Here is a 22,050-nt window from a genome sequence, read left to right as displayed (position 1 = left end):
TAATTCCCTGTCTAATTTTCTGTACTTGTCTTCAAAGTAAATAAAACACGCTCTGTTACTGTCGGCATTAATGATTAAAACCTGGTTAACTGTTCTTAAGAAACAATCCTCCCCCTACATAAATGCCGCTAAATAAGACTGATGTGCAGCTGATCTGCTGTCTGGTTGGGGGTGTGGCATCACAGGGATCCCGTCCTGAGCGCCCCAAACACACCGTCCAATCACAAGTCTTCCCTAACCCTGATCAGGACGCATCACTGAAATTCCAGAGAACCTCCTAAAGTTTTTCCAGCACAACTTTGTGCAAACTTTATCCGAGTTTCTCATCGTGTGGACGCTGCATGTTTGTGCTCAAAGAAAAAAAAAGTTATGCGTTTTCTGGACTGGAATTAGACATCGATCCCGGCCCTGGAGAGAGAGCATGGCTTCCCCTGGAGACTGGAGAGACGAGGTTTCCACGGAGGAGGATGTGCAACCACCGCGGCCGAAAAAGCGCACGGCACAGGTGTCCTGTCTGCCCTTCAGCGTGGAGGCGCTTATATCGGACAAGAGATCGCTGAATATGACGGACAGTAAAGATGGAAACGATCAACAGGGACACAGGCCAGATGTGTTTTCCCAACAATTAGTATCTATCAAACCAGAGCCATCAGATCGAGACTGTGCGTCCTGGATATCCAGCCCAATTAAGATGTCAACACCCCCCCGTAAGTGATCCGGAAAAATGATTCATTGATATGAATTTACTATTAAGTAATGGATTCCATAATCGTTTGGGTGATTTAAAAACAAAGAGACAAAGTCAGGATCCAGTTGAACATGTTTTGCATTTAAAAAATTCATAAATGATATATTCAAGGAGAGATAGGCATAAATGTAATAAATATACAGATGAATATCAACAATTTACTCTCCGCAACAGGTGGCAACCCGGTCCATATTAACATTGGCCTTAGCAGATGAAACATAATAATAATAATAATTTATGACGTAAAAAAAATAAAATAAATAACAATGATAATAAGTTGCAGTAAAAAAAGTAGTAGTTGCAGTAAAAAAAATACCCCAAATCAAATATAAGGTAAAAATAATAGTGTGCACAACAAAAAACAATTTATAAAACAGCAAATCAGCATTTAACTAAATGCACGTATTAAATGCTATTTTAAATGTTTTCTCTCACCCTTTCTGACCCTTTATGGCTGCATCTGATGATAATTTAAAAAAATGTTCTTTGTTTTTAATCAGATCCTTTATTTTTAATGAATGGATTAATCATTTAGTCTAGAAAAATGGAGAAAAATGTGAGAAATGGCCAACACAATTCTCCAGAGGTTAATGAGGTGAGGTGATAATAAACTGTCCAACAATAATCACTTTACAGTGACATGAAATGGAAAATTATTTGAGAAGCAGAAAACCAGTCAGGTTTTGCACTTTTCCCTCGTAAGGTAATCCCTTAGCAAAATTGTTGTAATTTGCTATCAATTGACAAATTGAACAATGAAGTAAATATTTCAGCCCTTATTCAAATATTTGGATATTAACCACATGAACATAGTATCAGTGGCGGTCCCAGACTCTGAGGCTGTTAATGCAATCCAGCTGTTTCATTTTATCTAGATGGGGTCCCACACGTTTTTGGTGCAGTTGCTGTTAACTGTATAGTGCCTTTATGGGAGATTTAGTTGGGGTTATAGGTGTCATTGCAAAATACCCCCAAATGATTAGCTATCACTGACCCCTTTTCCCATATCTTTTTGAGTGGCCCCAAACATTTGACTGGTTTGCCTCCTGAAGGTGTACTCCTGTATAGCATAACTAATGCTGCCAAACTTCAGCCTCACATCTGTCCCATGTCCCCCAGGGCAGCTCAGTCCAGCAGTGTGCTCTCTGAGGAAGCACAAAAGCAACCGCAAGCCTCGCACTCCCTTTACCACCACGCAGCTCCTGGCCCTGGAGAGAAAGTTTCGTCAGAAGCAGTACCTGTCCATCGCTGAGCGGGCAGAGTTCTCCTCCTCTCTGTCGCTCTCTGAGACCCAGGTCAAGATCTGGTTCCAAAACCGGCGAGCTAAAGCCAAGAGACTTCAGGAGGCCGAGGTGGAGAAACTCAAAATAGCAGCTGGCATTGGGCCCAAAGCTGTATACCACCCAGGCTTCCCGTCTTTAGGGTTCCCCCTCAGTGTTGACCTGCAGGCCGGATCTACGGCACTCTATGGACTGAGCTGCTCATACGGCCGCATTCTCCCCGCTGCACATCTAGCCATGTGCGCCTCACAGGTCGGCCACAGCCTGTTCCACCTCTCCTGAGAGGAAGCAGCATCATACAGACACAGAGACGTGGATGTGCGTTAAAGAACAATGCAAGAGTGTATCATAAAGTCATGCAACTTATACAACACTTGACTGAGGACCTGAAGTGGAGCTTCACTGCTGGAGGAGGATTTATAAATGTCCTTTAAAAGGATGAAGCAGCTTGAAGGTCCTCTGCTGTTTGTTGATTCAGCAGGGGTCGCTGATAATGAATGGAATATCCTTTAGGCAACGCGTATCAGATTATTGTCCTGAATACCAGAATGCATATATTGTAGCCTTTTTATTTTTTCTTTAATGTACTCTTCTTGTATTTCCTGGATGATTTCAGGATTGGGAATAATATTTTGAGCTCGCATATGCTGGGATATAGTTTATTACACTCTTAAAGTAAAAAGGGGCAACTGGAGAACGACATTTTGGCCTGGTGATGTGCAGGCTTGCTTAAAAGCGAAAGAATTCCCAGCGACATTGATTTTTGATAGTCCTAATTTCATCCATTTTAACTTGTTATATCTATATTTTTTAAAGCTACTACTTTATATGTTTGACATTAAAACTTTTAGTTAACCCTCTGTTTTCCTCTCTCGTTAATTTTTTGTCATGTAAGCTTACTCTGCTAAGTGTCTAGTGATACATGACCAGTAACGAGTGTTTCAGCTCTGTAGTCCAGTCTGGTGGCCGTCCTCATGTGTACTCCACATCTAACACAAAGCTTCTGGTTCTTGTGAGTTATATTTTTCCACAAATGCTCAAAGGAGTCAGAAATCGCCACACTAATGATACCAGGACGCCTCATAAGCGGATCTCTGTGGTGAGCAGACATGCCTGAGATCTGCTGTGTACACAGAGTAGGGACTGATGTTTAAAGGCTTTCCCTTCTCTCTCAGCACTGTGCGCTCCACCAGATTGATTTCTTAGTGACATTTAGTATTATGGATCACCTTCGGAAGCGCAGCTACTTCCAACATCAACTGTCAATTCCCACCCTCTGATCATATGGTTTTTGCAGTGGACATTTTGATTTTTCATAGTGGAAAAGGCACTAGTGTTACGAATAGAGTCAGAATCAGAAATACTTCATTGATCCCAGGGAGGAAATTATGGTTTGTTACAGTCGCTCTGGTGCCAGCATAGAGAATTATGGCAAGTAGAAAAAAAGTACAAGCACAAGTAAAAACAGAAATGTAAAAATAGAAATACAGTGAGAGTAAATAACAGGCACAGCGATTTCTTTCCATTCAAGTATCTCAGTAAGATGCGGCAGTGTGACATTAATTTTATTATTTACTCATTTTATTTTTTCTTCCAGTGACATGTCAAAATGTATTTTGTGAGACAGACCTGGGCAGTATACTGGCTTCATCAGTCTTGATTGTAAATGGTTTAGTTGCGACACATCCTTGAAAACCTGCAAAACAGACGTGGAAAATGAGAGAAAGAGTCAAATATCCTGGAAAGTAATTTAAGCATTATCCTTTTCGCTACTACTACTACTACTACTACTACTACTACTACTACTCAGGGTTCCCACATCATGGAAAATTATGAAAAGTCTCTGAATTTCAGAAATTACATTTTCCAGGCCTGAAAAGTCATAGCAAAATCACAGAAAGTTTTGATAAAGTCAGGAAGTTTTGTTTCGTGTAATAAAATTGTCACAGTAATCTCCCAATGATAATCTTCTGTGTAATGTAACATGACGGCAAATATATTTTCTGTAGCTCACAACCTAATGTAGCTCTGATATGTGTAGACGTATGACGTTTTTTTTTTTTTTTTTACCATCATGTAAATTTCTTTATTTTCTCCCTGCATGCGGTCTCTCTAATCCCTTCATGTATGTGTGCTAATTGAAATTATGTTGGAAAAGAGCTGGAATCTGAGATTTTTGAAAAACACAAGGGCAAGGGGGACAAGAAAAATAAATTTGTTAATGTGGGCTGTTGAAAAGTCATGGAAAAGTTTTGAAAATTTGTCCATGGCAATGTGCGAGGACCCTGACTACTGTAGGTTATCAATCAAAGCTCCGCAAAATGGATAACATTGCCATCTAAAAAAAGCTAAGTAATGTTCACGATCATATTACCATTATGGATGAGATTTTTTTAACGGGCTGCTCTTGGTTATGTTGTGAAAAACGCTGTGAACACACGCTCGAGTCACGTCACGTGGCAGCACATGCAGGTTGGATGACATTACAACTTTAGTGGCTTAAACTCTGAGTAATTGAATTAACATTATTCTTCAAATGTAAGTGTTTGTCACTGCTTGATGGTAACTCTGGTAGTTTTCATTCTTATATTATTATTATTCTATGATTCATTTCTCATATTTTCCTTGCAAATAAGAGATGATTTCATTAATAATTTAGAGCCTGCACATTTATGAATCAGACTTCCCCAGAGAGGAGCACGGTGTCCCTGTCTGTCATACCAACTAGATCATTTTTAAGCATTTCCTGGTAAAGTCCTGGAAAATGTTCTCCAGGACAGACAGGTGGGCCTGTAAACTGCTCTGTTTCTTACTGTGCAGACTGGCCATTCTTTCTGCCTCTTACTCTTGTTTGCATTTATGCTGTATTGCTGTCTGCGCCTCAGCTGTATGTATTGCATGGGTGGATGTTCAACCGGGTGGCCCAAGTTAGGAGGTGTTGCACTCTTTAATGAATATTTATCCAACCAAATTTCCCCTAAAGATGTCAAATTATGTCTGCAAAATGAATGTTCTCTGCAAATAGCACATCTCACGTTGTGTTAATTGCACACACGTGTTTTCCCGTTATACTTTCGGACACCACAGAGGTGGAGCTGTATTTTTAAGCTGTATACTTTAAATGAACTCTCCATGGGAGCTTTGTAGCGGAGCATTGCACTGGGCTGTCCCTGTGCAGTCGCTGGTTTAATTGTCCTTGTCCCTGAATTCAGACTCCAAAGCTCTGTGAAATTGTATGTGTAGACTCTGTGATAACAGCAAAGGCTGCCATTAAATGGTCTTTCACTTTCTTTCTCTCTCTTTATGTAAACTTGGGGAAAGCTTGTTACCATTAGCACATATTTCACAGTCCATTTGCTCCCCTCCATTTTGAAATTAAACTCGGCATTAAGCTGATAGCGAGGTCTTTAATGGCTGCGATTGCCCAATAACCCCAGCCTCCAGTTTTAGATGCTTTCAGCGTGAAACCTTAGAGGAGGAAATGATCACAGTCCAAAGTGGAGCTGCAGACCTTTGTTAAAGACAAAGAGAGGTTTGATAAAAGTAAAAACAAATATAAAAAGACATAAAATAGACGTGCAGAATTCATGAAGAAAGGCATTATTTTTATAGAAATATGCTCTGAGAAGTTTTTTAATATACTGACTGAGCGAGGCTAGGTTTCACAGGCAGAATAGTCAGTGGGGGTTCAAGAGAGGAAAGGGTTCAGAGGAGCACATAGAGGCTTGAGGGATAGTTTTACAGTTTTTCAAGTCTGTCTTAATACAATACTCAAATGCAGCAGATGAGAGACAAAATCCACAATCCTCATTCTGTGCAAAAATGCTTTCTAAAGTTCAGCTGATGTTAATATGAGGTATTAATTTTAACATATCAAGTTTGTGTCCTCTAAAGTTACAGTCCTTTAATTCCCTTTTCGTGTTTGCCAGTGTTTTCTCGCTCCATCAACTCTATGAAACCTGGAGCGACATCACTTTTCTTGCGCTGCTTTCAGGCGCCTTTCACAAGTATTTAAACCTTTGAACCCTGTGCAAATTAGTGTAATTTCTTTCAAAAACATTGGAAAAAAAGGCAATGCGTAACTTGGTAAGAAATGTTCCACAATTTGCAAGAAATTAGTAAAGCTACAAATGTTTTTTAAAATGTTAAGCAAAACATGTCCAGGGAAAAAAGAAGCTATGGAAATACTATATTTATAGACAATTATCATCATTACATATTCAACATTATGTTATGGAATTATTATATTTCTAACCCCCTCTCCAAGGTAATTTCCTTTATTTATTCATTTATTTATTTTTATTATTTTCAGGTAATTTTCTTGTGCTTTTTACTAAGTTTTTGCTTATTGCTTCTTTTGTTCCTCATCGCCTTCTACCCATGTTTTTGAGTTAACTTAAAAGGAAACTTTGTACTAAAATGACTGTAACTTTGGCTGAACACATTTTTGCATTTTCTTTTTTTTTTTTTTTTACTCTTCATACCAGGTCACTTGACTCTCTGGCGCTTAGTTGTGCATGCAAAATCCTGTGGAATCAAAGACAGCTTGGTGAAGGACTTTTGGAGCTTATAAACAGACTTAAAACAATGAGGCAGGATTATAATTTAGATCTAAATATACATGAATAGCATAAACTTGTTTTTTATGTTTAAAAATTGGGTGTCGTGTAATACTACAGGGTTCCTGGGTGGGGATCCTTAAAAGTCTTAAGAGGCGTTTAATTCAGTTATCTAAAAATAAGGTCTTATCTGGTATCAAAATGTCTTAAATTGCTAAGACATGGAAACAATGATTTTATGAATAATTTTTTGACGTTGCATTGCAAAAATTCAAAATAATTGGTAACATTTTGTTTTTTTAAATATTATTAATATTTTTTAAATATATTTATGTTATAATAAATATTAGGGCAACATTGTCCCTAACCCTAAACCCCTTCAGTTTTGGTTATTGTAAAATTGATCTTAAATTTCATTCAGAGGGCCAGTCTAAAAAAGTCTTAAATCTAACCCGCTTTAAGCTGTGGGAACCCTGTACTAGTCTTTGTGCGTGAAATGGACATCACAGTATGTTTGTCTAAAAGCAACCAAATAACTTGTCAATCAAATGTATATATAAAAAAAGTCTTGCATTTGCTGTTTTCATAGCAATAATATGACCAGTGTTTCCTGATTATTAAGAGATTGGCCGATTGGACCATTATTGGATGTGGAAATAAAGTCTTCATGTGGCTGTCCGCTTCATAACCATGTTGCAATTTTTGGCGGCACCGTCCTGACAATGTTTGCTGAGATATAATTGCCATGAGACTGACCTCAGCAAATGTCAAACTGTTCTTCAAAGATCTGGTTTTGCATTTATTTTCACCGCAACTTATTTGTCACTGACATGTTCAATTTGATTAAGATGTTCGATTTTCTATTCATTTACTGGCAGCTAATTTTTATTCCAGCAATCAGCTTGCCCATAACTTCGAGGTCTTGCAGTTCTGTCTTTAATCCACTAGGTGTCGCAGCTTCCCATCTGTTGCTGCTCACAGGCCATACAGTCCTGGCCACTCTCATGTTAATAGATTTATTCTTGGCTTTTAAAAGAAGAACACTTCAGGAATCAACAAACCATCTTAGAGAGAGATTAACATGTTATGTAATTTGAAGCATACAGGCTATTAGATAAAGGCTATTTAATTTGTCATGAGTTAGTGAATAAAAGATGAAACTTGTATGCGTGGCTCCACTGTGCTGATGGTAAACGTCATGTGAATGGGGATAAGGAATATCTGTAGAGTTCATTGTTGTGGGGACAGAAGCATTTGGGTCCTTATACATGCATAATTACAAAGCAGTACTGCTTCAGCGCTGCTAAGATTGAGAATGGGGATTGAATCTGATGGAGACTAAGTGCAGGGAAATAGACAGAGATAAGGAGACTTTATTGTCCACCGCAGTGTCTTTGGCTTCGCTCAGACACCGCAAAGATACATACAAACACATAAAACAATACGACATTAAAAACGCACAAATGTGCAATATACAAGATACAATAGTGCAAACAAGCAGATAGGAGCAATGAATTACATAAATGTAAATAAATAATAAAAGAGAGCACATCTTACAAAACAAGTTTTTGCGACTGTAAATTGACGGCCAGACGGGAGCAGCTCAAACTCTGAGTGTTGGATATGAGACATCTGCATTTATATCTCTGGCCTTCCTGCAAACAGCACTGTCAAATGTATTGCTGAGTCTTTTCTGTGACTTGTCAATCACTTTCCCTGCAATGCTGGCAATCTTGGAGAGCTTGTTTTTACTCTTTGCACTCAAATTGTTATGTTAAATGCTTTCAACCAGGCCTCTGTTCAACCTCCTCCCCTCTCTCCTCCTCCTCTTATTGTGATAAATGCAGATATTCACACATATATAGCTGTCTAATTACTTCAAGCACACTTGCATTTCATTAAATACGGCTGCACAATTTATGAATCCATTTAATCTGTTAAAAATGTGTTTAATGCTACACAAAGCAGTCGGAGCCACTGTGTTAAAAGGAAAAGAAAAGCCAGTTTGGGGTTTCTCGCTGCCCCCTTTCCTCTCCTGTCCCAGCCTGTTAGGCCAAACTGAAATTCGGAGGAACATTTCACCATCTAACTGCACGCAGGAGCAAAACTGAGCTATAGTACGCGCTTCATCGCACAGCAGAAAAACACACAAAATAGGGGATCGCTTCCCACAAGGGTGGCAGTAATGTAAGATATGACAAATAAAAGAGGGGTGGGGGAGAGTGAGAGCATTTTTATTTTTTACTTCCACACAGGCTGGAGGAGCAAAGCGCTGACATTTGTGTTGTGTTGAAGTGCTGTGATTAGAGGACATGCTTTCATCTCGTCTTCAAAGCTGCGGAGCAGGTGTGTTTCCCCGAAACAGTCCCTGCTGTGTCCTTCACCTTGAACTGTGGATTTCTGCGTCTCTGAGCACATTTAAACCCCTTTGCTTTTCTGTCTCAATTTCATTATGATTTCTTAAATTTCATGTTGCATCACAGGCAGGAGGGGCTATTAACAATCATAATATAATTAGGCATCCAGTCAACTTTCATGACTCTGCTGTGAAGTAAATTAGTGTGCTGATTATAATGGCAAAGGAGCCTGCATGAACTGTGGTGACAGGCTAGATTCAGTAACAAGCTGACAGATTTCTTAGTGGGAGAAGTTGATCTCAACTGAAGCACACACACACACACACACACACACACACACACACACACACACACACACACACACACACACAGAGGCAGACCTTGTCCTCAGAGTAATCCCACCTCTAGCAGTTTCTGTCTTTTGTTTAGTTCTTTCAAGAGACGTTTCCATCAGTCAGGTCGGCCGAACGGCATGACCCATATAAACATAAAGACACACCTAAAAAGCTTTGGCTTTGAGGTTGCAAGACAGAAAGCTTTCTCTGGGGTCATGGCCGTTTTTGTCATGAAGATCTGGGGCATCGGTGGCAACAAGGGGATGAAATCCTCAAAGATATGAGAACAATTCAGCCCAGGTTATTACTTTTTTTCATTAGTTCTAATGTTTAAGGCATAAAATACTCCACTACTTCACCTCTCTCACCCTGTGTGTTTTTTTGTCTCTTTTCTCTAACTCTCTGCCCTTGTGGATTTGTTTGTATTTCCCAGGGTGTTATTGTAGGAAAACTGTTTTCCCCCCTACAAAGCAGCAGCAGTCTGGTATTGTCTGCGCGCTGACGTGATTGTCTGGATCCCTGATGTTCTTTTGAAGGCCTGAGATAAACACATCTGGGCTCAACATCACTGTGTACCTCTGAGACTAAAGAACAGCATGAAGTTACATGTTAGTTACTGTTTAAAGCACATTTTGTCCTCTTTTCATCAGCTATGTTTCAGTCTAAGCCTACAAAGTACTTTTAAAATCAGGTCTTTTTTATGTTTTGAGGTCACTTCTCTACATAGGACGCACCAATGTCATTAGAGTCTTGCAGTGACATCCATACATTGCCCTGTGGGACGTTTATCCCCTCTGTTCGAGCTTTTTCAGTGCCCCGCCATCTGTAGCCGTCACCATTGTCCGTGTCTATTCACAAATCTGTGCGTCCGCTCCATCTCCTGAGATCCTCTGAGTCATCAGTCTCCCCTATGGCCTCTATTGTACTGAAGGAGATCGAGCCCTCCAACACTTTCTGGTAACTTCACAACACACTCGCCAACATGAGATATTCACCCAGTTACGCCGAAAGACTGATTCACACAGACACATGCAATGGGGATTAGCTTCCACAGATGCTCCAAGCACTGAAACCTGAGAATGGTTAATATGAGAAGGAGAGGCTGTGTTGTAACTCTCTACAGAGTCTCAGCTTTGCTGTCACAGTGTTTCCATTTCTGTTTGAGCAAATGTTGAGGAAATCTGATGGTGTCTCTTTTCGTCTGATTTGCATCTGAAATATGTATCTGTATTTTTCAAAATCCATGTCATAAAAATGTCCAATGTGTAGTATTCAGGTGGATACATTGGCAGAAATGGAAAAAATATAATAAGTATGTTTTCTTTAGTAGTTAATCACCTGAAATAAAGATTGGTTGGTTTGGTTTTAGTTAACTTATACCCCTTTTCCACCAAAATCGGCCCCTGAAAATAGGCTACTTTTCCCAGTGTGTACACGGCTCTGCAGCAGACAAGTGTGCCTTTTGTGTGTGCTTTTTTTTCTTTTTTTTTGCATGTGCTGTTCAACTTCATGGACAGACGGAACAGCAAGTTTGCAAACAGTAGACAGCAGCATAGACGGAGGTCTGTGAAAACTTTGTGGTGGTTACTTCTGTTTATATATCTCTTACTTATTCAGCTTATCTTTCAAACTCGGTGCAGTCATTTGGATCGATGTTTAGGCGCTGCTTAATTGGAGACAGATGATAATTAATGGTGGCCTGTCACTGCATCTCGCTATTTAAGAGGCTAAAATAAACGCTTTGACCAGGATGCTTCCATCAATGCTGTTTGGAGCCAGAGGTGATAAATATCTGTGACTACAGCAGAGTCATCTGACGCAGGTTTGAATGCCGACTGTTTCCTTTCCCCGTTACATTTAAAAAGCCAGATATTGTTTCTACAGTAGCGCAGAATGGACAAACCAAACACTGGCTCTAGATAGGGCCATTCATGTTTTCGGTCAGTAGTCTGGTCTGTTTATTTTCAAGAGGAAGAGACCTCTGCAGATAATTTAGCTCCACGTAAAACCCTCTTGAACAATGAATCCTGAAGGAAATTGAAATAGAAGTTCACAGTTGTCACGTGAGAGTTGGTTACAATCGGCAGTCCTCACCATTAGATGCCTCTAAATCCTACACACTGTTCCTTACGTTATTAATTGAAGATATTTTATTTTTTCTTTTGTGGATAAAAGAAGTTAAGATAAGTCTGCTAGATAGAGAGTTGTTTTATTAGAAGTTTACAGACCCCAGAATCCAGATAATCCAGTAATTTGGCCCATATGGTCCATAATTCGACCTCGGTAAAACATCATGAGAGGACTGAAAGGTTTGTGCTTATTTTTGTCAATTGTTTACACATATTTAAAGGATCTAATAGATGTAATTATATCTGCTCTTGTAAAACATGTAATCCAACAAAGACAGCTTGACTCCCTGTCTGGTCACATATTGAATTATTGATAAACAGAAGGTGGGCTAAGCAGGGGAGCAGACTTCCAGATGGAACAATTAAAGCAGATTAACATAGTCCTCAGAAAAACCATCCATCTCCACTTCCTGTCCAGCACTCTGTCTACCCAATGTTGATAAACCTTTTGAATACAAATCCTTTGTTTAAACACACAGTTGAATGTGTATTTGTTTTACCTCCCCCCTCGTTGGCAGTGCCAGGTGCTCTTTATTACTGTTTATGCCATTACTTTTTATATTCCATATACACTTGTACATTTACTAGATTACTTTTCAGTAACAGTTTATTCATTTGCAAGAATGTCCACACAAACTTTCATTTTATGATCATTTATGATCATTTTATTTTATGAGCACTGTTGGAGGGAGCCTGTAGCTCAGGAAATTCATTGCCAACCACTGTGTCTCTGTTATTGTTGCACATATGATATGATAAGAAAAGAATGTTGAGTGTTTGGATGTCTAGTGGTTGGTCTACCATTTTGGTCCAAACTTAAATATCTCAACAACTATGGGATGGATTTCCATGAATCACCAAAACACATTCATTGTCCCCAGCTTAATTATCTACAATGGTCTCTTCTCCAAAACAAATGGACCAGGTGATTAAAACTGCTAAAAAACAAAACAAAAATAAAAACAACAACAACTGAATTGTTTTTCTGATGCTGTTTGGCTCATGGTGTAGGGGCTGCTAACTATGGTTGCAGATGTAAAAATGAAAACGGCCCTATCTAGATCAAGTGTGTGTTTGTCCCCTCTGGGCTACTGTAGAAACATGTATGCAACATGGCTACTCGCTATGTATAGATATAAACTGCTCAATCTAAGGTAAAAAAAAAGAAGATAATTCTTATAATGTACAGTAATCACCTGAATGACATGATGAAAGCATACTATAAAGTGCAAACAGAAGCTATAGAACCTCAGGTGAAGCTTGATGGACCTCTCCAGATTAGTTGAGGTCGGCGTGTTGATCATAGGATGAATTGCGTTCAGACTCTGATGAGTGAAGACATCGTAAGAGAGATCTGTCCACTAAAAATCAGACTCTGCTCTTGAATGACCTTTCCTAGAAAGTCCTTCAAATCATACTCGGTGCTGGAACACAGGGGGAATATGACATCAGTGCGGTGTGATGAGCACAGAGACGGGGGTTCAAGCCCCCAAGCATTCACCCCGCCTGTGGTGTCCTTGACACACACGCACACTGAATCCCTACCGTCTGCAGGGAGGCTGTTCTGTAGCCGACCCTGACCTTTGACCTCTGCGCGGAGAAGCAGCAGGGAGGAGAGAATTTTTCCTATGGGAGTCATTTTACATCGTTACATGCACAGTAAGCCCAGCAGGTTACACGGGTTACAGTAGCATTTGTCATCTGGTGAACTGCGAGGACAGATGGCTGTGTGAGTGGCGGGCTCGTCTCCTGTTCTGTTGTTAGTTATTCAACAGCTTCTCATTAAAATCAAATAAAGGAACAGTCTATCAGGTAGAGGCCACAGAAAAGCTGTCAGACATACTCTCTTGTCTAAGGTTCTCTCTCAATGCTATCAGTGAAGGTGAAGGAAAAAGCTGGATTTTTACGCATGGTTAGAGTGTGACGCTCAATTAAACTATTACGTTGTAGAAACAGGGGTTTGGTTCTCTGGCCACAGTCAAAAAAAAAATCATCCAAAAAATGCTTGTTCCCACAGTCTCCCAGCTGTGTCTCATGTGTGTGTGTGTGTGTGTGTGTGTGTGTGTGTGTGTGTGTGTGTGTGTGTGTGTGTGTGTGTGTGTGTGTGTGTGTGTGTGTGTGTGTGTGTGCATGCCTGAGCATGTTTTTGCATCTGCTTGTGCTCTTGTGGTCCCATGTGAACTTTCCAGAGGGTAAAAGAGGCTCCTGCTGTGCTCCTGTTTGACGAGTCCCTTCCTAAAATAGACCAAATTGTGTCTGCCGTCTGCTTCCCTCCTATGGAATTAAAAAAAAAAAAAAAGCAAACAAACAACCCCCTCAACTAAACTAAACAAAAAACAGCACAAGTCACAGTCACAACACCATCCTGAGTGAGGTTGTGCTGTCGCGACTCTCCTCTTTGGCCAAGTGTGTTTCTTCGTTCTTTATCGGAGAAATGATTCATTCAGTGCATCAGATATCAGTTTTCTCTGCACTGATCTGGGAAAAGAGAAGCAAAGAATCAGTATAAGCAATATGTCTATCTGAGAAGTTTTGAATCACATGTTTAAAATATTAAAGCACCTCATGCTGATGTACTTTGTGTGTGAAATGGAGCTCTGTACTCACTTCATAGGGATGGGAATCGAGAGCCAGTGCCAGATGAGAACCAGTTCAAAGTGGTCTGATCCCTCAGAATAGTATGCCTGTAATCAGTTTTACTGATGAGCATTTTTTGACTGTTGCGCATTGCAAAAATATGACGTCAAATTCATACATCTATGCCGTTGGAAGCCTTCGACAATAAGGTGTCATGGCAGAGAGGATGAAAATGGTCCAAAGCATGGCTTCATTCACAAAAAAACAGCGCAGTTCATAAGCCCAGGGTTTCCCACACATTCATGTATTTGTGGCAGTCCGCCACAATCAAAACATCTGCTGCCATGAGTTCTGCTTTAGAGAGGTTACACAGAATGATGTTACTTTGAGTAAGATCCTTTTGGGGCTACAAACCTACATTTGAAAATTTCACACATTGCAGAGAAGGAAAGCTACCTGGAGATTTTGTGTTGATGCTTCGCTGGACCCATGAACAGCATTTTGGCTTCTAAGAAACAGTCTACTGTGTAAAACCGCTGTGTGGAGTTTGTAAAAAATGCCAGAAGTACATTTTCTATCTATTTAAGTTTTTCTAATCTTTTTTTTTCACCTTTTGAAAGGATAAAAATTGCAATTATGTTTTAGTTTGATTGATGTGTATTTTTTTGCCAAAAGAAAATGAATCAATTAACAAATTCCAACTAAATTGTAAAAAGATGCTCTGTAATCAAATTAGAACCAGTGAGTCATGAAGCCATAGATCCACAGCCCTAATTATTGTTATTTTATTTCAATTTTCAATTTTTAGCTTGACTGATCCTCCACTTAAACATGGTCTCTCCCCTCTGTCTCTCATACTTACTACTTATACTTACCACAGTGTTACAAAGATCATGAATACAGTAGGGTTGTTGTTCTGCTGAACATGGCCTCTTAACACCTATTAGAGGTATAAGTAATGCCAAGTTAAATGAACAATAGCACAGCTTTCAGTGTCTTTCTGAGATTTAGTTCCTTCGAGGAGAGAGCAGACCGTAGCTGCTTTAAAGTTGTTTTCTTATCGCGTGCCTTGTCACACTCAGCTCTCAGTTTCTTCCTGAACAGTCTTTCTCTGCCGCCGTCCTTATCTTCCTCCCCTCTCCTCCTTCCTGCTCTTTCTCTCTCTCTGTTGGGGATGTTTGTGCAGCTTGTCACCTTGCCATCACTTGAGTGGATGTCGTTGAGTGGTCTTCTCAACTGCCCTCCCGCTCTGTTAATCTCCTTTTCCAGATGCACAGAGCAGAATTTAAAAAATATGCCTGGCTTTTATATTCACCCAGGATTTGCTGGATATCACTCTTGATGGTGGTTAAACACCCCATCCATTTATTTTTCTATCTCTGATAGATATATTCATGATTCATTGTATCATTGCAAAATAATTAATTTTTTTACCACCTGTTTGTCATTTATTGTAGGCAGAGAAAACCTGGGCCTGAGTTAGCTCCTCCAATTCCCTCTGTGTGATGCATTGTGGGAGTGTGGTTTCTGCTGGCAGCATACTGAGGCCCAATCCCGTTTCTTATTTTTACCCCTCGTTTCTGAGTGCCCCTTGCCCCTTGGAACAGAGTTACAATGCAAAGTGGTTGAAATCTTCCGCTAAAGGAAAACCTTTCAAGACCCTGACACTACATTTATTTCTGCTGGAAACACAGAGATGGATCGCTACAAAACGCTGACGTTTTGTACTTAAAAATTGCTGGAAACACAGAAATGGCTTGCTAAATTACAACTGTTTGTTTTTTTTGTAATCTTGGTCTTGAGCGGTGCTCTGCAACTTGGCAGACATGTGCCTAGTTAACACATCATCCACAAAAGTTGATGTATCAACATATATAATGTGGTATTTAATGTGCAAATGTAATATATTTGTGATTTGGAGAGATGTACAATGCCAACATTTGCTGCTGGTGCCTGGGCTTCATTGGCATACACGGTGGGCCATCAGCTCCAATCCTCTCATGGTCAGCGCTTTTTACTAACCCACTCAGGCCAGACGGACAGCAGCCATCACCTGTCTTGGGCCCAGGTGGAAGGGACAACTATCTCCAGCTTCCCTGCATAGTTGTCAGTAATCACTCTGTTGTTCTGTCTCTGTCAGTTCCTGCTGCTGATGTTGTGCTCTTAAAGAGATAAGACACATCTGCTCTCCCCCACAAGCGAGCTGATTAGCATTCACATCATCACAATTCACCCATAGGGCATCCTACCAGCGTGAGCATTAACATTGGCATCATTAATAGCATGATCTCCGCTCAGAGCCCTCTCTGCCAGACAGCACCTCTCTCCAGCTAAGCTGCGCAGTGTGGCTGGAGTGGACATCACCCCTGTTGAACGCACTATTCATCAGCCAGCCTAATTTTCGCCCGGCTTATTATTCATTGTATAATTGGATTTGCTTTCACTGACATGGCTTAGTACTTACTTAACATGCTTCAGTGATGTTTTCTGTTCTGCTGCACTGACAATCTGTGATAGACCAGAGTGTGATATGAGCAATTATGCAGGCAATACATCAAATCTGTCTTTATTTCTCTGGAGGATTTGATCGGGACAAAGCAAAGACTCAGGTCAACTCATCTCCATTTTTGGCTCGTCTCCTGTAGAGGTCCCGTCGTGGCACAGTACGGAAACTATCAGTTCATGAGGGATTAAATTCTCAGACGATTTTGGCATCCAGACTGGTACACTGAGGTTTGGGACGAGAACCAAAACCCACAAATATTTAAAAAGACAAAACAAAACAAAAAAAACAATACAATTTTTCCCCCCATGTTTTTGTAAGTGACTTGAAAAGATGATTGGTCCAATATTGAGAGACATTGAGCTGGCAGCGGTGAAACAGGCTGCAATGTAACTGCTTGGGATATTTGTGCCCAGTCAATTTACGTTCACTGAAAGTGGTCATTTTTGCCAGTCAGGCTCATATCGTTATTCTAAGTGTATGAAATTTGTGGACAGGATCCCTAGATGTTAGATGTGAAAATATGCTGACTCTTTACACGGTAATGCATCAATTATTAGGGCCCGAGCACCAACGGTGTGAGGACCCTATTAAAACTGAAGGAATTCTTCCTTTTTTTTTTTTTTGAACAAGTGAGACCCATTAGAGGGCCTTAACATACTTAAAAAGTCACTAAATTTTGCACAGACATCAGGACTGGCGAAAAATTTGATATTTTAATGGTTACTTGTATGGGCTCAAAAAAATAGCTCAAGAGCCCCACCTAACAGACTTCAACGAAGAAGCCCCTCTGGTCAGTTTCATGCAGACATATAAAAATTTGGTGGTGTATGGAGCATCACAAGACAAACAAAAAAGTCAGTGGCAGCCATACTCTAAACCCAACAGGAGGTCCCCCATTTTAAAAATAATTTGTCACCATTTTTTGCTATTTTACAGATCCAACTACTCCTACAGCTTTTGCCGGATTGACTTAAAAAGTTGTAAATCCTGTCTTCTGGTGGGGACGAACCCATTTGAGCTTTGCTTTAACGGTGTGGAAGTTATGAGGCCCAAAAGTTAGATGTTTCGCCACAAACAGGAAGTAGATTATAACTCAGTTGTACATGATCCAATCTTCATCAAACTTCACGTTTGATGAGAATCCAGCCCTGAACACATCTATATTATATATATAATTGGCCAAGTGGTTAAAAAAAATCTCTGCAGGGATCCTTTCCACAATGTTTCAGACACTTAAATATTAAATATTTTGAGCCTGTCAGTAACAAAAACAAGCATTATGAGTGGAGGTAAATTGACTGTGTGCAAATGCCCCAAGTGCCCCATTGCAGCCTGTTTGGCTGCTGCCAGCTGCAGCAGAGTTGCTCAATATTTGACTGACCAATTTCAAAAACTGTTATTCCCATTAGTCACCTAGAAATTAATCATTAAAATAAGGTTCAGGTTGAAAAAATACTTAAGTTACCCTTTAAGGAGGATACTTTCTGAACAATCATTCTTCTCATAATGCCTTGTGCATCTGCTGTCCCTCTCTGCGCAATGATTCTTCTCGCTCTCACTCACTCTCACTTCCTGCCACTTACAGATGGGTGACAACTGACAGGAAAAGACCTGATTAAATAGATGAAGCAGCATAATGGATGCAGATGCATCCAAAAAGAACATGAAGGGTCACTGAATGATTTGATGAGGATGAAAATGATGTGAATCATATGATCTCATCACAGGCACTCAATATTGAGTTAACACTACGATCTTCATGAAAAGAACTAATTTATTTCAGAGAATCACCCCTCAGTAGAGTTTTAGAGATTTGCAGTGTCTTTATATTAATTTTTTCCTTTTATCCACTATGGATCTGTGAATTCAGATGTTTATTTTGACTTGTGGAAAAAGTGGTGAAAGTCCCCGTTTGTTGTGCCCTCTCTTTCTCTCTGTCCTCTGCAATGGCACATCATGCAATTCTTTTTCTCATTCCTCTGTTTCTGAACAGCCCTCTGTGATTCTCCCTTTCCCTCGTGTTCCCTTGCTCCTTTCCCAGTGGTAGGGTAAGAGGGCCTGTCCTCTCCACTGGAGCCAGTTGGAGTGACGAATGGCACCACGGCACTGCCAGCGGCTCGCAGCACAAACAGTAAACAGAGCAAGGGTGGAAGGAAGAGAGCAGAGGAGTGTGATAAGAAAGAGAAATGAAGAGCAGGAGTAAACTAGGAAGAGGAATTGAGGGGCTTCGCCCAAAGGACGAACACTAAAGGTCAAGAAATGTGCAGGGCAATCTCGTGTCTATTTTTGAGGCGCTGGATGAAATATGTTTACATACTTTTTAAATTTATTCTGCGGTTTACAAAGATAGCCTCTCAAATTCCCACTAGAGTGCCTGATGTGTCCTGTTGAGCTCTCCCTTCTCTATCAGTAAAAAATGAATATAGAGCATCTGTTTATCTCCACAAGAGGACCAGACACGGACAAACGGAGCATTTTTCAACATGCAGAGCGCACTCATTTTCTGTCAGCATGTGTTTATGCCACCAACATGCTCACTCTCAGTTATGCTCATCTTGGTGTCATGTGAGGTATTAAAAATGCATTAGTCTCTAGCGCAATTATGATAGCTCTGCCAGTTGTGAATAATACATATTTAATAGAGAGTAATCCAGATCATAGCAAACTGTTTAATTGCATTTTAACTCCCCAAGTTGCAGACTGAAGAGAGAGGGTGACATGGAAATCATTAACTACATAAAAAAAAATCCACTTTTCATGTGGCCAGGTGTTCCTGCCTGAAAGCAGACGGCATGTGATTGCAGATGATGCTACATTATGGATGTGACAGCCGTCTGACTTTGGTGATACTTGTGGGTTATGTGATATTTACAGAGCATCCTTTGAGTCTCTTTTTTTAAGTAGCCATTGCTTGATACTTATGTAAGACTCTGTCTCTCTCCTTGCCCCCTTCTTTCTCTCTCCCTGTCTCAGTAAATCATTTCCCCAGGGCCAGTCATTAGCATCATCTGAAGTTGCCATGTCTAACGTCGCATCTCCGATGTGCCAATCTAAAAAGACAGTATCGCTTTGAGAATCTCACAAACTACCGCTGAATCATGGGGAGAGCAAAAGCAAGCAAATTCTCTTTGTTTACAGAGTGCGGTTGACATTGCAGGGAACTCTGGGCTGGGCGATGGAGCAGGTGATAGTACCGCCACACACATAAACACACACATGCACACACACCCTGTCTTGTCGCCACCTCAGCCATCACTCTGAATGATGTCAGTCAAATTAATTGCTGTTCCCTTCCCGTGGCACGCTTGAGGAGGTTTCACAGAGGCAAGGACAGTCCGGGGCCCAGAGAAAGTGGTTTTAAAGGACTACTCTGTGCAAGAGAGCAGAATAGTTATCACAGTATTCATACTTTTTTTATATTCCTAATGAGCATGAACTTAATTTGATTAAATATGTCCTCTAAATCTTTGGAGACTTGCTGTTTTAATGAGAGTCACTCATGATTCTTTAATCAAAGTGTTAATGTGACAAGACACCGCAACTGTTTTACACTGAAATTCATCTCGTTCAGATTTTGATGATTATTGAAGAGCGGGGGCGCACCCACAGATATATTCACATTTATATTCTCATTTACAGAGATATTCATTTAGTAAACAAAAGCTTAATTCCAGATCAGCTTAGATTTTGATTTAATTTATCATTTAAGAAATAGCAGGCAGATCTGGTAGGGAATGTTTAACTGGGTCGCAAAAATAAAATCCATCACAGGTCTTTACTGCTTTGTTCTCTTTCTTCAAGTGTCAGGTGCATCCTTGATACAATGCTACTGAAAGCTAAAATTTACAAACGCCTCGTCTTGTTTTAGCTATTACCTGAAAATTTATGTCAAGTTTTTCGTTGTTGTTGCAAGAATTCAGTCATTCACTTGAGGGTCAAAAACAATTTAAGTACAATGAATCGAAGATGGGATCAAGTCTCAAGCAGGGTTTCCCACAATTCCATTTATTTGTGGTGAGCTGCCACTACAAACTGGAGTTGTACTGTTCATTAAGAGTGCTATTTCAATATATATATATATATATATATATATATATATATATATATATATATATATATATATATATATATATATATATATATGAAGGTGTCGACTTCATGGCAATTAATAGTGTTAATGTTAGGTGATTCAGAAAATGAAGGAAAATTTATTTATTAGTGGCACATTTTAAATGACATACTGTTTAATCTTTGGGCTCAGAGTATTTTCATGTTAGACTGAAGTCTAAGTTAAGTCACAAGTCAATGGTGTTTGAGTCCAATTCGAGTTGTAAGTCTTTGTAAGTCGTCCAATTTGTGACTTGGGTCTGACTAAAGTCCAAGTCATGTGACTCAAGTCCACAGCTTTGCAATGAATGGATGAAAGCCAAAGCTGTGAAAAAGAGGCAGCACAGTGTTTGCTCAAGCTATTCACCACTCACGATCAGGCCTTTCATTTTGCTAATGATGGCAATACATCACCAGAACGAGCAGACACATGAACACCAGTTACGTGATAGTGAAATTTTGGATGTGAGACACAGCTGGTCCGTTATGTTTTTACCCTTTGGACTCTGGTGTGAAATGTGCTTGAGGAGGTTTGATTTGTGGAGGTCAAAGCCAATCACACATACACCACACAGCAGATTTCACCAAAATGAACACATACACTTTAATTAAGCTTTGCATTGAGATATTTCCACATGGCTGAAGCAGACACTGTGTCTTCTGATGGGTTATAATGTTGTGAACGTAACATAACAGCATGTATTTACTTGTCAGCTGCATATTCTAAAGATATCGTTTTTAGTCAAGTACAAACACCTTGCTAGCTTGTGTCATGAATGCTCACTGTAACTACAGCAGGTTAGCACATGAAAAAATAAATACAGTTAAAAAGTTAGAGGTGATTTTTGAAGATAAAAATGCATCTTTGTCCACCTCACAATGCTTTACTTAAGGATAATTCCTGGGTCTTGTCATAGATTTGGCAATCATTTCTGTCAGTCATGATAACATTGTACTCACTGAGTTAACCCTTTGAAAGTTCAGCAAACTGGCCTGATTTCTTTCAAAAACATGAAAAGCAGGCAATGGGCAACCTAACAAATAATGACCCAAAATTAGCAACAAAGTAATTAAAAGTGATAAGAAAATAACCTGAAATTATCAAAAGAAAAAGTAAAAGTAAAAGAATTAAAACAGGAAATAACCTTAGAAAAGGTGACAACATGAAGTAAAAAAAAAATTCTGTAACATAATACATAATAATATATGTATTTGCTGCAGAGTGAGTGCTTTTAACTTTCACGGTACTCTTTGCAGCTGCAGACATGCAGGCAGCGACACAGGGAGACATAGACTGCACCTTAAGGTGAAGAAGTGGTGGATTTACAGCTCACAGCACCTTAATACGACAGTCTTCAGCTTTTATTTCATATCAAGTGTTACGCATTAACTTGTTTACTATATTACATGAATGCTGCTGTCACAGTGAATGTCTTCGCGGAGCCTGTTCAA

General features: G+C 39.8%; 1 protein-coding gene across 1 annotated transcript; it reads left to right on the top strand.

Moving 5' to 3' along the window:
* Positions 1-261: 261 nt before the first annotated feature.
* Positions 262-3,094, top strand: LOC121948501 (homeobox protein MSX-2-like). Its single transcript, XM_042493900.2, has 2 exons — positions 262-707; positions 1,868-3,094. The coding sequence occupies exons 1-2, from the start codon at positions 422-424 to the stop codon at positions 2,308-2,310; spliced, it is 729 nt and encodes a 242-aa protein (XP_042349834.1). The 5' UTR covers positions 262-421; the 3' UTR covers positions 2,311-3,094.
* Positions 3,095-22,050: the final 18,956 nt, after the last annotated feature.

The sequence above is a fragment of the Plectropomus leopardus genome, chromosome 8 (genome assembly GCF_026936395.1).
Source record: "Plectropomus leopardus strain MGB_pleo_1.0 chromosome 8, ASM2693639v1, whole genome shotgun sequence".
NCBI lineage: Eukaryota > Metazoa > Chordata > Actinopteri > Perciformes > Serranidae > Plectropomus > Plectropomus leopardus.
This window is presented reverse-complemented; position numbering and strand designations above follow the sequence as displayed.

Coding starts and splice junctions, on each gene's coding strand:
- LOC121948501 (XM_042493900.2), top strand. CDS start 422: ATGGCTTCCCCTGGAGACTGGAGAGACGAGGTTTCCACGGAGGAGGAT. Junction 708..1,867: donor TAAGATGTCAACACCCCCCC/GTAAGTGATCCG, acceptor CATGTCCCCCAG/GGCAGCTCAGTCCAGCAGTG.